Genomic DNA, 14,294 nt, shown 5'->3' with positions numbered 1-14,294 from the left:
ATGTGGGCCGGGCCCTCCAATGCAGGCTGATGTGGCCTTGCCGTAAGCCCCTGTGGCTAGCTGGATCCTACGCCCAGCTGGGAGAGCCCACCCTAGAGCATCTTAGCTATCAGGTGGGTCCGGGACCTTTATCAGGTCTTGCTGGGGGTCCGGGGAGCTGAGGGACAGACAGGAGGGCTGGCTTGGCAAAAGTCTGCACCCCAAGGGTAGAACTCCCCCAGGGTGGGCACCCGGAGCAATATAAATAGCGCGTGGAGACAGAGGAGCAGAGGAGTGGCCCTGGTTTACCAGCGCTTTCATACCATGGCTTTCAAGTGGTTCCCCTGCCTCTTCCCCATGAGCCAGTGGCACATCTGCGCTCAGCCCAGGCGTGGGGCCGCCCGGCGGGCTGCCTGCGGGGCCGTGCCACGTGCTCTGCGGCCGCCGGAGCTGGTGCCGCTCGCCAGCCCCGGAGCAGCCTTGCCTTTGCCAATCCTGTAATTGATTCCTGCTCTCCTGCACGGGTGGAGGCTGCAGATGTGCAGCCTGGTAGGAGGCAGTGGGCTGCGAGTACCAGCTCCAGGAGCCAGCCCAGGAGGCGTGAGGAGCAGCCCAGTCCTCGCCTCGGCTCTGACGTCTACTTTGAGAGCTGCCTTTTGAGTTTCCATGTGTTCGGAGAGGTTCTCTCCCAGCCTCGGCTCCTGTTTTGGCTCTGCTGGAGGAGGTGGGGTTGTTGGGGAGCAAAGAAACTGCTCCCTGAGTATCACTGGTGTGTCTGCTGGTGATGGGCTCATGTTTGAGATGATGGCAGCTGATGGCAGTGCAGGGGGAGGCTGTAGTGGTCCCCCATTCCCCTGAGGCTGCGGAAAGACCTGGTTGGGGAGGAAGAGGGTCCTCCTGCACAGTGCCCCAGCAGCTCTGGAAATTAGCCACCCAGCCAGGCAGCAGCCCCACTGAAGGCTGGGGTCTGGGAAGGGGGAGCAGGGGCAGGAGCGAGCACAATCCGGCTTGCTGAGCCCTCCGACGTCTTTAAGGTTGGCAAAGAGCAGGACCGTAGGGGTGGCAGGGGTTTAAGTTCTGGAGGAGGATTTTTTAGCCTGGCACCGTATGGGAGACAATATATTGGAGCATGTTATTATGCATAAGGTTAAAGATAAACCAATTTTTAGACTGGAATGTGATGGTGGTCTGGGGAGAGAGTGACTGCAGACATATGAGGTTTGACGTGAGCACAGGGGAGCTGCAAGCAGGTGCCCTGGGTACCTTGTTTTCCAGTGCTGCTGATGACAGATAGCACTGCATGGAAGAAAACGCCTAGAAAAATAGGGATGAAAATGGTGAGGCTTTTAAAAAACCCTGTATTTAGCCAAAGGGCATGGTTTTGCTGTCTGGAGATGGCAAGGGGTGGGTGAACCCTTCAGAGCAAGGCAAGCCCGAACGGAGAGAGTGGAGCGATGAGTGGGCAGGGGGCTGGAAAAAGCAGTGGTTGCCAGAGCCGGGGGAGGTCTCTGCTCCTCATCGCCCACGGGAAAGCTGCGGGGCTCGGAGCATCATGCCCCTGGTGGGTTGAGATCCCTGCCCTTGAAAACGAGGAACGACTCATGTTGCAGCCCCCGAAGCCGGCAGGGTAGAGACGGACGGGGCTGCAGCAATCTGCTCACCCAAGCGGAGGGGTGCAATGTGGGGCAGGGTCGGGGCCACAGCTCCCTGCTCCCCCAGCCCTTTGTGCCCCCCCTCCTCTCCCCCAGGCAGCACCGCAGGGACCCCATCCCTCTCCCCAAGGGCTGAGAGGGCAAAGGTGCCCCGACAGAGTGTTTTATTAGCAGCAGGTGCCTGAAATCCAACCCGTGGCCCAGCAATCCCTCCCCTCACCTGAAGATGAACCCGGCTTGGGGGGCACGGCTGCCCAGGGTCAGGCTCCTCTGGTGCCAGCATTACCCCTGCCGTAACCAGAGCGGCTTCCCGGCAGCCTGATGGGCTGGTCCTGCCGTGGGCGACAGGCGCGTAATGCCTGATTTCACAGCACCGACGTGCTCTGTTTGCTCGTGGCAATGATCTCTCCTGCCCCGGCCAGCTCCAGCCCCTGGCCAGACCCTGACCTGCGGCTCTGTCAGATGGGATTAGGCACAAGATTTAGGCTAAGATCTCTTTGCTCCTGGCTGAAGCAGTGATAGGGAGGGGAAAGCCTGGCCCATGGTGTCTGGAGATGGAGCTCTTGCCCTGCCCTCCAGCCTAAGCGCATCAGCTCCCAGAGATGGGGCAGGAGCATCTCAGCTCTGCAGCCAGCATCAGGGCCTTGCAGACACCACGGCACTGCCATGGCTGGCAGCAAACCGCATGCAGAAAAGGAGGAAGGTAGAGACTCCCCCATCTCTCCGGGTCTAAGGTGGTCCATGAGATGGGCATAGGTCCCTGGGTCGTCTGCAACAAACCAAGGGGATGTTCCTATGGGAGGCAGATGAGGAACAGAAGTGGTCCATGCAGAAGGGCTCTCCCCTTTGCTGCCTGCAGCCTCCATCCCAAAGCGTTCCTTGCTGCGCCCAGACACCTCATTCCAGCAAAGCCATAGCTGGGAGGAGGACGAGCTGTGGGGCAGATGCAGCCAGCAGCCCCCTGCCCTCAGCTCCCCCAAGCAAGGGACCAGAGGTGGTTTGGGAACAGCTGAGCAGCAATGCCCTGCAGGAGTGCTGGGGCCGGCTGCCTGGTGCAGCTAGTGCCAGGGGAAGGCAAAGCAGGATGCGTGCAGCGGCCAGGGATGCCGCGGCGCCCTGGCAAACACCAACCCTGGACTTGCAGGAGCACTGTAACCGCGCCACCCCATTGCACGGTGCTGTGCCCAGGGCTGAGGATACTCATCACCTCTTCGCGGGGTGCACAGCCCCGGCCAGCCCTCCGTGTCCCTGCAAGCTTGTCCTCTCCCAGAGTGTTGCTTCCTGCTCGTCTCCCCGGACCCCGGCTTTGTTGGCTGAGCTCATTTAGCTTTGACAAAGTTTATAGTGTGCTGGAATGCAGAATTGCTGCTGGCCTCCCTCCAGCCTAAACATCCCCACCCTGTGGTGCGACAGGAGCTGATAAGGGTGAGTGCTGCAGCGGGCAGGTATCTCGTGCCCAGCCCGCGACCTTACAGCCACACGACCTTGAAGGTTGTCATTTATCTCACTCGCGTGTATATGCGTGTGTGTGTGTGTGTGTGTGTATGTGTGTGTGTGTGAGCTTTCTCCCATCCCCAAGAAATGTTCTCAGAGTCTCTGGTTTTCTCTCCGGGCCAAACCCACATGCACGTTGCCCGAGACCGACTCCGAACAGACTCCTTTGATGAGCAGGGCTTAAATATATATTTGGCATTCCAGCGGCAGCGTGCCGAGCGCGGCCGAGGGTGTGAAAGTGTTTGCTTGACAAACTCCGGGGGCTCTCGCCTCTCTGCTGGCCCTGGGGACTCGCAGGAGAGAAATGTCAAGGAATTTTTCACCTCTCTGTTTTGTTTTGTGTTTTTATTTTGTTTTCCTTCTGAGAGTGCATTTTTAGCTCTGGTGAAAGGTGCCTGATTGACAGTCCCAGAGACTGAGTCCCCTCTCTTCGCTGGGACAGGGACAGAGGGAGCAAACGTCCCACCCCAGTCTCAGGGGGGAGAGGGAACAGCCCTGTGAGGCTTGTGCTGACCCTGGGGCTCTCTCCTCCACTGGCCCTTTCCCCTCTATGAGTCCAATGCTGTCATGGACAGATTTGGGTACCAGCAGGATGGAGATGCCCCACATCCCAGATATCCCAGGCCGCGGTCTGCTCAGAGACAGCCCTTTTGCAAAGAGTCTCTGTCTGCTGAGGGCAGAGGGATGTCTGTCACAGCATCCTTTGTCACCACTCAGCTGGCCCCAAAGAGCTCTCTGCCCCCGCACCGTGCTGTGAAGACACATGTGATTTCCCAGCTGGTGTCCCCATGTGCCGTGGCACCAGCCTGGGGTACACGCTGGTCCTCAGGCACTTTTAGGGGTGTGGAGAGGTCTTGTCACCTTGTGCCTGTGCAGGGGAAGATGGAGCAAGTGGAGCAGGAGAGTGTCTCTGGATGCTTGCAGCCTCCTAAAATGGTGCATGGGAAGCGCTGCGGGTGCAAAGTCAAAACCACCCTGGTCTTTGCTTGCCACTTGGCTCCTTCTGGGCTGCAGCCAGCAATGGGGCAGGGGAGGCAGCTCTGTCACCAGTTCCCATGTGATGTGGGATTCACGGTGGGGCTGGGACACGCAGGACAGACTTGGGGGCAGAGCTGAGGCTCTGGGCTTGAAGAGACCCCAGGGTGTCTTCTGCATGGAGAAGAGGAAGGCAGAACCTCCCGGTTGCTCCGGCCACTGCGTCCTGCGCCCGTGGGAAATGGGGAGGGGAGGCCCTGGGCAGCAGATTCGGTTTCAGACCCTACGTCGACAGTGCCCACTGGAGCGGGGCGAGATCCCGGTTGGCTCTTGGGGAGAGGGGCCGGGGGGGGGCTGCGTCTGTGTGTTCCCAGCTGTCCCCAGTGTAATCCCTCACGAAAGAGAATCCCCTGCCCTGCTGCATCCCTGTTGTCTGGTGGCAGCACTGCCTGGCCCTAAATCACCTGCTGCTCCCAGCCTGATGGATCACCATGGAAATGGGAGTGCTGTCCCCCAGGGCAGCAGACAGATAGAGAGTCTGGGATCTGTGAGGCAGAGGTCCGGACTCCGGAGGCTACAGAGCAAGGATTAGGATGCTGGCAGTCTATGGGGACTGCAGGACAGGGATTGGTACCCAGGGATACCAATCTGGGGGCAGGGAACTGCTGTGAACGATAGATTCTGAGAAAGGGTTACAGGGGGACTGCGGAGCAGGGTTGGGGACCCTGGAGGGTCGTGGGGCTGGGGACATGCTCTGTCCCTGGGGCAAGGGCAGGCTTGGCTTGGGCTCCCCGAGGTTTCCTTCCCAGCCCACTGAAGAATCGCTGGCTTGTCTGGCGGAGCGTGGACCTGTGGATTTCCTGGGCAGCAAGTCCCTTTCATGTGGCCGCTTACAAACTCTCATGACATCACCAGGGCTGCTCCTCCCGGAGACAAACCCAGTGCTTTTTAGGGGTTTGCCACCCCCCCCACCCCCCACCCCAGCCTGTGTGTTTTGGCCAGGGGGGACCCGGGGAACCGTGTCCAAGAGCGGCTGCTCTGGCAGGGAGACGGCGTGCAGGGCCAGCAGGCAGGGGGAGGGCAGTGTGTCCCCCCCCTGTACTGAATAAACATGGGCTGGCCGGGGCTGGAGGGGGCTTTTCCAGGCTGGACCACACCCCGGGGGGCTATTTTTTGCCATGAATGAAGGGGCTGTGTGCTCACAGGGCAGCCTGGCCTCTTGCCGCTGCTGCTGCACACAGAGAGCTCGCCTGACACAAAATCCTGCTGCCTGGCAGGGGACCAACATCTGTGCTGAGCAGCTGGGCACTACCCGGGGACACCTGGGCACCAGCACAGCTGGGCACTGCCTGAGGGACATCTGGGCACTGGCACACCTGGGCACTGCCCACAGGACACCTGGGCACTGGCACAGCTGGATGCTGCCTGGGTGGCACCCAAGCACCCAGAACAGCTGGACACTGCCTGGGTGACACCTAAATACCCAGCACAGCTGGGCGCTGCCCACGGGACACCTAGGTACTGGCACAGCTGGATGCTGCCTGGGTGGCACCCAAGCACCCAGAACAGCTGGACACTGCCTGGGTGACACCTAAGCACCCAGAACAGCTGGACACTGCCTGGGTGACCCCTAAGCACCCAGAACAGCTGGACGCTGCCTGGGTGACACCCAAGCACCCAGCATAGCTGGGTACTGCCCACGGGACACCTAGGCACTGGCACAGCTGGACACTGCCTGGGTGACCCCTAAGCACCCAGAACAGCTGGACGCTGCCTGGGTGACACCCAAGCACCCAGCATAGCTGGGTACTGCCCACGGGACACCTAGGTACTGGCACAGCTGGATGCTGCCTGGGTGACACCTAAGCACCCAGAACAGCTGGACGCTGCCTGGGTGACACCCAAGCACCCAGCATAGCTGGGTACTGCCCACGGGACACCTAGGCACTGGCACAGCTGGACACTGCCTGGGTGACACCTAAGCACCCAGAACAGCTGGGCACTGCCTGCAGGGACACCAACAGGCTGCCAGGGCTGGGAAACACGGGCTGTTGCAGAGCAAGGGGAAGTGACGGTGACTCAGTGGCTGTGCCAGCGGCCGTGCCAGGGCCGCTGGGGCATGTCGGACCCAGCCCTGCCGGGGCTGTGTGCCCAGGGAGCCGCCTGAGCCAGCCCGGGGGCGAGCCCTGCTGCCCCCCTGCCCCACGCAGCAATCCTTCCTGTTGCAGTTTCGGGTGATGATGGGGCAGCATCCCCAGGGGCTGCCCCTCCGGCTGTGCCCGCGCTTGGGAGGAACTGCAAAGCCACCAGGGTGGAGCGGCCACGGCCTCCCACTCAGCCCAGTCCTGAACGCACCCAGATTCCCCCCAAAGCCCCTAATCCCGCCTGGCTCAGCCCCAGCTTCCGCTCTGGGCCTTGTTAGCTCAGCTAATCCCTTGCGTGCCGGGTTTGGGGACACGCAGGGTGCAGCATCCCCATGGGTGTCTCCCCGTCACCCCCAGATTTCGCTTCTCCGGGGCTCTGCAGGCTGCTGTGCCAGTCCCCAGCCCTGACCCAGACTCCTGCCGCCTCCGCCAGCCCCACTGCCCCACAGGTCCCAGGGGGGGGACCATGAGTGTTTGTGCCCATGAATGAGTGGCCTGTCCTCGCCGGGGTGGAGCCGGGGTGCTGGATCCCACCCCTCGCTCTTCCTTATCGCCGCACAGCATCCTTGTGATTCACCAGGTGTGGCTGCCTTTCCGTCACCCCACTTTGCAGGAAGTTTTCCGGCCAGCCCCCCGCAAGCCCTGTGCAATAATAACAAGCCGAGATGAGCTGGCCGGCCTTCCTGAGCAACCCTACAATAACAAACCAGCGCGATGTGTCCAGCTTTCCTGGACAGACAATAATAAACCCGCATGAGCTGGCACGCTTTGCGGAGGAACCCTACAATAATAAGCCTGGGTGATGTGTCCATATTCACCGAGCCACCCTACAATAACAAGGCAGCGTGAGCCACCCAGCTTCCTTGTAGAGAAGAGGGGTCCCTGAGCTGTCCCCCTGGGACAGGAGGGACCCTGGCCACCAGGTCTCCATGTCTTCTGCTCCTGGGTTTGTCCAAGCCCTCCACTGCCTCCACGGGCCCCTGGAGAAGGCACCCCATATCGGTGGTGGGCCAAGTTGGCAGAGATGATGCCCGTAGGTGCCATCAGACTGTGGCTCTGCCTTCCTGGAAGCCAGCAGCAAGTCCTCACAAGTCCTGGTGTGCCGGGACCTGCTGCTTTTCAGGACATCCTCCTTACCCAGCTCCCTTGCCAAACTGGCACCCAATGTCAGCTGCCCTGGAGGCTCTCCTGCTGTTGCCCCAGGGGCTATTGGATGGGAGAACAAGTGCCCATGGTCAGGCTGGAGGTGGGGGTGCCACCATCAGCTGCCCCCAGCCCCTGCCCAGCCATACCCAGCTTCTTGCAGGGTCGCCCAGGTGGGGAGGCAAGGCTGGTGCCTGTAGCAAGGGCTGCTCTGCTGGGCCCCACTCTTTTTCAGGGAGTTTGTTGACACATGGGCAGTGGGAGGACTCAGATGCACGTGGTCTTGCTGGGCAGCGCGGCGCGATGGCCTCTCTCCAAGTGTGATGGGGTAGGGGCTGTGCCCACCCGGGGCTGGAGCCCCTCGCTCCCCCACCAGCCCTTTGCCAAGCCCCAGGCTGCTCCTGGTGGGCTGATCCTTGCGTGGCTGGGAAGGAGATGCTGCAACCTCCTGTCCTACCTCTGCGCTGCGGCTGACCTTCCTTTCCCTGGGATTTATCCCTGGGATTTGGAAGCAGCAGTGGATGGGCAGGGCAGGGCAGGGGCAGGTTCCCCTCCTGCAGCCCCCCTCATTCCCCCCCCCCCCTCAACATGGCAGTGGCACAAAGCAGAGCCCCCGCTGCCACCGCACCCCTCCACTCAGTGTCTGCGAGAAAAGCTGTAACCCAAGCCGCGAAAACAGCACAAGGAGAAAAGAAAAGGGTATTGAGCGGCGGGGCTGCTGCGGTCGCCGGCCAGCATAGACTGCTGGTTGTTAAGCGTGTGCCTCGCTTGCAAAGGCTGCCTTGATGAAGTGTGAGACAGCACTTACGGAGGGACGCGGGCAGGCTTTCTCGCTCCATCTTCCGCTCACAGTGCCGCTCTTTATGCGCCTGACATTTGCTCGCTGGAAAGGCCCCGAAAATCAGGGGGGAAAGGAAAACATTGCCCGCAGCAGGGCCGGAGCGGCGCTGGGAGGAGGGAGCGGACGGCCGTGCTGGGCTGGGTCAGGCTGGGATGCTCGTCCATCCCGGCCTCACCTCCTGCTCTTCCCCGGGGTGACCCCTTCACCTCTCGGCAGCTCTCCGGCTGCCTTCCCCTGCCGGCACCGCCGCTTCCTGCCAGGTGTGCTGCGGGGTTAAGGGGGTGATGGGGACGGCGGGAGCTCCGGGCAGGTCCCTTAGCTGTCCATCGCTGGGGTACGCAGTGCCCCAGGGACTGCTGTAAGCTGGGGTGAGCATGTGCGAAGATGTTCCAAGGGCTGGGGGAACTGGGAAAGGGCATCAGCACATTCAGTGTGGGGCAACTTGGGGTGCTTCGGGGCAGCTTGGGGTGATATGGGGCAGCTCTGCCCCAAAGGAGAGGGCCACTGCCCCGCTGGGGAGCTGGGGAGGGAAGCCAGGCTGGTGTGTCCTGCTCCATCCCAGGGGCAGAATCTGCCCCTTTGCCTGCCCGTGACCCCATCCAGGAGGGAGCAGTTCAACCCCATTCCCCTCTGTCCTCCTGCAGGCAGATCCTGGTGGGATCCCTTGGTCCAACGCTGTTGGCAGAGGCTATACGAGCGGCTAGCACAGATGGGTGCTCATCTACCTGGATCCCAAGGTGGATCCCTCCTCAGCCTGACCGACGCTGGCATGACCACGGGCAGAGATGCCCAGCGCGCATCCAGCCAGCCACGCCAACCCCGTTCCCAGGAGTGAGCACAAAGCTGATGGCAGGGGAGAGCCCCAAGTGCAGCCTGGCCACAAGGCACGGGAACGCCCCGGCCATGGAGCCCTTCCCCTGCCCACCACGGCTTGCCGCAGCATGGCCAGGCTTCGCCTGTGCCAGCATGGTGGCAGCCATGCCCATCACTGGAGAGCCGGTGCGCCATTCCCAGGCCGCCGCTCCACCACGCCGCTTCCGCAGAGCCCACTGGTGGGGGGGGGAGCCCGGGGAAGCCATGCCCCCCCTCCCCTGCCCCGGCCCACACCCCTTGGCTCCTGGCCCCGGCAGGAATTATTAAGTGTGCCCCTGTGGAGCATGTGCTGAGGCTGGCCACGGGAATGTGGGCAGATCTGACATACAAGCCACAGCAGCCAGGCTGTAATTTCCAAACAGGCCCTGTTCGCTCTGTTTTCCAGTTAAAAATATATTAAAAAATAGGAATGTGGGGTTTGTAGCGAAGAATGTTGGTAACCACTTCGAACGTCTGGTGTGATAATGAAAGGGTCAGTCCCCAGCTTTGAGCACGACCGATTTAGACTCTGGTGCTTGGCACCAGCGCGGGGGCCCAGCATGGTCCAGCCTGCCTGCAACCCCCACCCTGGGCCCGAGCCAGGGGAAGGTGATGCTTCTGCATCAGTGGCACGGTGCCGGGCTGGGTGACGTGCCCCTCCTGCTCACGCTGTCAAGAGGACATCCAAATCGCCGCCTCTTACGGCCTCTTGAGAAGGGAGTCTGGGCAAGGGTGGGTGAAGGCAGGATGCCTGGGAGATGGATGCGGTACCCTGACCACCACTGACCCTGCTGCACCCCCAGTGCTAGGGTACAGCCCCATAGCGGATTCCTCTGGGATGGGGGGCACCGATCGAGGCTGCAGAGCTCCCTGGGAGCTGCCCCCACCGCTGCAGGGCTGTTGGTGAGCACGGCTAGCTCCCGGCACGAGGTCAGGTGCCTGCCCCCCTTTGCCGGGCAGCCCCCCCGGCTGGGCTAATCGCAGTTCAGAGTGTGCTGTGGAGCCTCCCGTGCCGCTGCCGCAGCCTTGAGTCGCTTCTGATACCGGGGCATCCCCCTTGGCCTTGTGGCCAGGTAGTCATAACATGCTGGGCAAGCTGTGCCAGCTCCCCAGGCATCGCTTCCCGGTGCCCGGCGAGCCGCGTGGGGCAACCTAGTCGGGCACTCCCCCGGGTGCCTGCTCTCTGCTTGTGCCAGTCCCCGGACCTCTGGCATCATGTTTATCCCAGAGATGGATAATCGGAGAAAAACAAGTGACCGGAGGCCAGAGCTGACGTCGCAGTGGGGACAAGTTGGCTGCGGCGGGATTCAGCTTGGGGATGTGCTGGGGCAGTGGGGCAAGGAGGGAGGGGAAAGTCACTGGTACCCAGGGCTTGTCCCCCATCCAGCCCCTTGTGGGGACACCTCCTTGTCCCTCTCAGCCTCCGGGGCCATCAGGTGGCCGGTGGCTGGCACAGCACGCTCCGCTCCCTGCTGAGTCACGGCTCTGCAGGGAAACGCTTCCAACTCTGGTTATAAACCCATTTCCCTTTGGGGCTGTGAAGCGCGGCCCTCCCATCCCGGTGCGGGCCAGCTCCGGCAGCCTGATGGCTCCGAGCCCACGGGACAGAGCCACAGGGAAGGGCGGCAGCAGCACGAGGTGGCTGGTGACTCCCAAATTCCACCCCAGGCTTGGCTGAGCTGAGCCCTTCCTAGAGGAGGAATGGGCAGCGGGTGCCCTGCACCTGCAGACCCCTGTGCCACCCCAGATCCCCGTCCCTCCCCAGGTGCGCTACTGGGCACCCTTCTCCCAGCACCCTCCCCAGGGTGACACCCCAGAGGGTGCCTGTGTGCAGGTCTGAGGGACACCAGATGGTTACAAGCATGATGGGCACCCCACAGCATTGCCCCGTCCCCAGGGACACCGTGGGGATGCTGTGCTGGCTCCGGGCAGCTGGAGTTGAGCATCGAGTTCCCTGCCGGGATCCTCACTTGGATGCTGGGAAGAGGAGCAGCCGGAGCAGCCCCGGGGCATGTCCCAGGTGCCGTCCTGCCCTGCAGCCCGCGTCCTGGCTGGGTTGGAGCAGAGGAGGGTAGGCAGCACCCTACGCCTGGGTGCACAGCCTGGCACTCCCCAGGGACCCCTTGGTGGCAGGGAGAGGGGGTGGGCAGCAGGGTAGTGGCACCCAGGGCCGGGTGGCTTTGCAGAGGGGACTCTCCCGCCCTGCCGGGGCATTGACCCACGCAGTGCTATCTAGTACACTTTGCTCACTCCACCACCGTTCCCGGCTTTCCTGGGACCTGCTGTTTGCTTTTCTCTGAATTATGACTCCAGCTTGTGCCTTTGATCTAGGCTGTGTCGGCCACCCGTTGCCAGCCCCTCTCCTGCCTTTGAAGTGCAGTCGCCTTCCCGGCCTGTGATGCTGCTTTTGCAACCTCAGGTGCAACCCTGGCCCCCTGGGGCTGAGACATGCGGGGCAAGAGCATCTCAAGGGTGTCCGAGGTGCTCAGCATCCCTCCTCCTCCCTGGGACCTTGCGATGGGCCAGCATAGCTCAGGGTGAGGAGGCCGTCCGAGGAGGCACTGGGAGGTGTGTTTGCCCAGTGGCAAGCAATCCCGGGGAAGCTAGCAGGGTGCTGGGACCAGAGCATCGCTCCCTCCTGTGGCAGTGGGCAGGGACACAGGAGGTCCAGCACGGAAGCCGGCCGAAAAGCAGACCCCCGGTGGCATGCATGTCCTAGAGTTAAGGGGCCTTTCGTGCCTGTGGCTCCAGCAGGAGGGATGAGACCTGTGGGGAACCCATCCTGGCATCAGCCATGCCCTCCCTCCCTGTCCGGCAGGGAGCAGCGAGGGGGGCTCATCCTGCCCTTTCTGCCACTGGGAAGCTGGGGCCAGGCTGTGGACTCTGTCCTTGAGTGGGTCTGAGCGTCCCCATCCCCTCCCCGCTCCCCTGGCCCGGAGAGGATCCAGCCTTATCTGTTACACTTTGTTCTCCTGCTGTCTGGGTGTGGAGCGGAGCAGAGATTAGTGCGCAGACCTTTGACACACACACACACACACACACACACGCCCGCACACACACACACACACACACACACACACACAACCAGCCAGGCATGCACCCAGAGCCGGGCTCATCTACACACAGCAGCGCACACAGCCCCCGTGCGTGCACACAAACTCACGCTCACCCGCACACGTGCATCCATACTGTGCCCTACAGACCCCCGTGCAGCCCCCACCCCGCTCCAGGGCTTACACGTGTTTCCCCATCTTTACACACGATTGTTTTCTGGCCGTGTGCTCCGTTAGGTTCCCAGCAGAGCACGGCGCTTGCCCAGCCTGCCAGCCTCCCCGTGGTGACAGCCAAGGTCCCCCGTGCACATCAGCGTGGCCCAGAGGGTGAGGGTGGTACCCCACATGGTGGTGCCGGCAGGGAGATGGGGGGGGCTTCCCTGCATCAAGCCTGGATGGAGAAAAAAATGAGTGCAGGGAGGTGGGAGCTGCTCTGGAAGACTGGGAGCAAACCTGGGAAACCCTCGTTTTGCCACCGCATCACCCCCACTTGCCACTGGGGAGCGGGGATGGCTCATCCTGCCTTCATAGACATCGCTGGAGGCAGTCGTGGCGGGCAGAGGTCCCCGGTCCCCGCCTCGTGCCGAGGTCCTGCCCTTGCCCAAGGCTCGCTGTCCTTATCGGCCAGCCATGGCTCCTGCCGCGCTCCTGCCAGGGAAGCCGCAGCCCTTCCCGTGCGATCTTATCTCCGGCGTTTCATGAATGACTCGCAAGCCTCCGCAGTCTGCCTCTGAATGGGAAGGCAGCCCACTGGCCGGAGCAGGTGTGCGGGATGTGTGTTTGCGTGTGGGTGTGAGTGTGAGTGTGTGCGTGGCTGGGGAGCAGAGGGATGCACATCCCTTTCTCCGCTGCGGCACCGTGGCAGGGTGTCCTGGAAGAAACCGGCTCCGGGGAGGTGGTGGCCTGGGGGGGGTGACGGTGTCTCTGCTCTCTCCCGCAGAGCCTGCCCTCGATCTGCGGTGCGGGAGAGGGCCAGGCATTCGCCTCCGCTCTGCAGCGGCTCTACACGGCAGTGACGCAGCAGGAGGCTAAGCAGGCTGGGAAAGGGCAGCGCTCGGGTGAGGAGCTCCGTGGCTGTGGGATGGGGAGAGCCTGAAGCACCTGATCTCCCTGCGGCTGAGCCCCCATCCCCGGGGCTCACCCCATGCAATTGTCTCCCCCTTTGCTTTCCCTCCATGGGCTGAGCTACCCCGCTCAGGCACTGTTCCTGGTGTGGGTTTGGGTGATGTCCTGTGCTCCCTCATCTCAAACCCAAATTGCATCTCTTTCTGCTGGTACCAGAGGACACCCAGGACCCGACACCCACCGCAGAAGCCACAGAGCACCCCCATCCGCTGCCTCCATCACAGGAGGATGAAACAGCATCTTCCAGCGAAGGAACCACGGTGAGTTCGGGTCTGGAAACAGCTTCTCCATACCAACAGCAGGATGGGGTCTCCACCTCATTTCCCTCCTCGCATCCCAACCCTGTTACCCCCCCAGGATGGGCTGGGGGTCTCAGCTCAGTTCCTAGCCCATCCTACCCCATGCATCCTGGCTGGGGAGTGTGTGGGTCCGTTGCACACCTGTGTGTGGTTTGCACACCACCATGGGGGTGGGAGGGTGTCACTGCTTGCACATGCACACCCATCCTGCGTGAATCCCTGGGGGGGTACTGATGCTGCCTCCGCTTTGATTCCAGCCGGCCTCTTCCCCATCTCAGAAGCCCCGGCTGCCTGTGGCCAAGGCCAAGCCGAAGAAGGCGAAGGGGCTCTTCAGCTGAAAGGTCACTGCCACCCAACCCAAGGGTCTCTGCTCCCCCCAGCATCTGAGAGAGACAGTGCAGAGCACCCATGCGTTCTCTGCCTGCCTGCCTGCATCTCCCGGCAGACCCTGGCCTGGGGCATCATCCCCTCCCAAGGTGTCTCCAGCTGGGATGACGGGACATCTCCTCTCTTCAACGGTGTCTCAGGAACCTCTTTTCTGCCTCTTCCCTGGTATAGAGCTTGCCCAGGCTGCCCCATGGTGGAGCCAGCACTGGACCTGGGGGGAGTGGGAGGGATGCTGCCGGGTGGGTGTGGGACAGCAGGGACTCCAGCAGCGCCGTGACACTTGGCTGCTCTCGTGTGGGCTTGCAATAAAGGACTGTGTCTGGGTGAGATCCTTCTCCTCCTGCTCTATC

The 14,294-nt window shown here is 62.3% G+C and overlaps 1 protein-coding gene across 1 annotated transcript in view; it reads left to right on the top strand.

Moving 5' to 3' along the window:
- NHEJ1 (nonhomologous end-joining factor 1) overlaps positions 1–13,895 on the top strand; it is a 44,480-nt gene extending 30,585 nt beyond the window's left edge. The window contains exons 5-7 of the mRNA XM_009883809.1: positions 13,074–13,203; positions 13,415–13,518; positions 13,815–13,895. Coding sequence (XP_009882111.1) covers positions 13,074–13,203; positions 13,415–13,518; positions 13,815–13,895 — 315 coding nt within the window. The remainder of the gene's footprint in view (positions 1–13,073; positions 13,204–13,414; positions 13,519–13,814) is intronic.
- Positions 13,896–14,294: the final 399 nt, after the last annotated feature.

The sequence above is a fragment of the Charadrius vociferus genome, unplaced genomic scaffold (genome assembly GCF_000708025.1).
Source record: "Charadrius vociferus isolate BGI_N301 unplaced genomic scaffold, ASM70802v2 scaffold1020, whole genome shotgun sequence".
Lineage (NCBI taxonomy): Eukaryota > Metazoa > Chordata > Aves > Charadriiformes > Charadriidae > Charadrius > Charadrius vociferus.
Note: the sequence above shows the minus strand (reverse complement) of the source record. Positions and strands in the feature narration are given on the sequence as shown.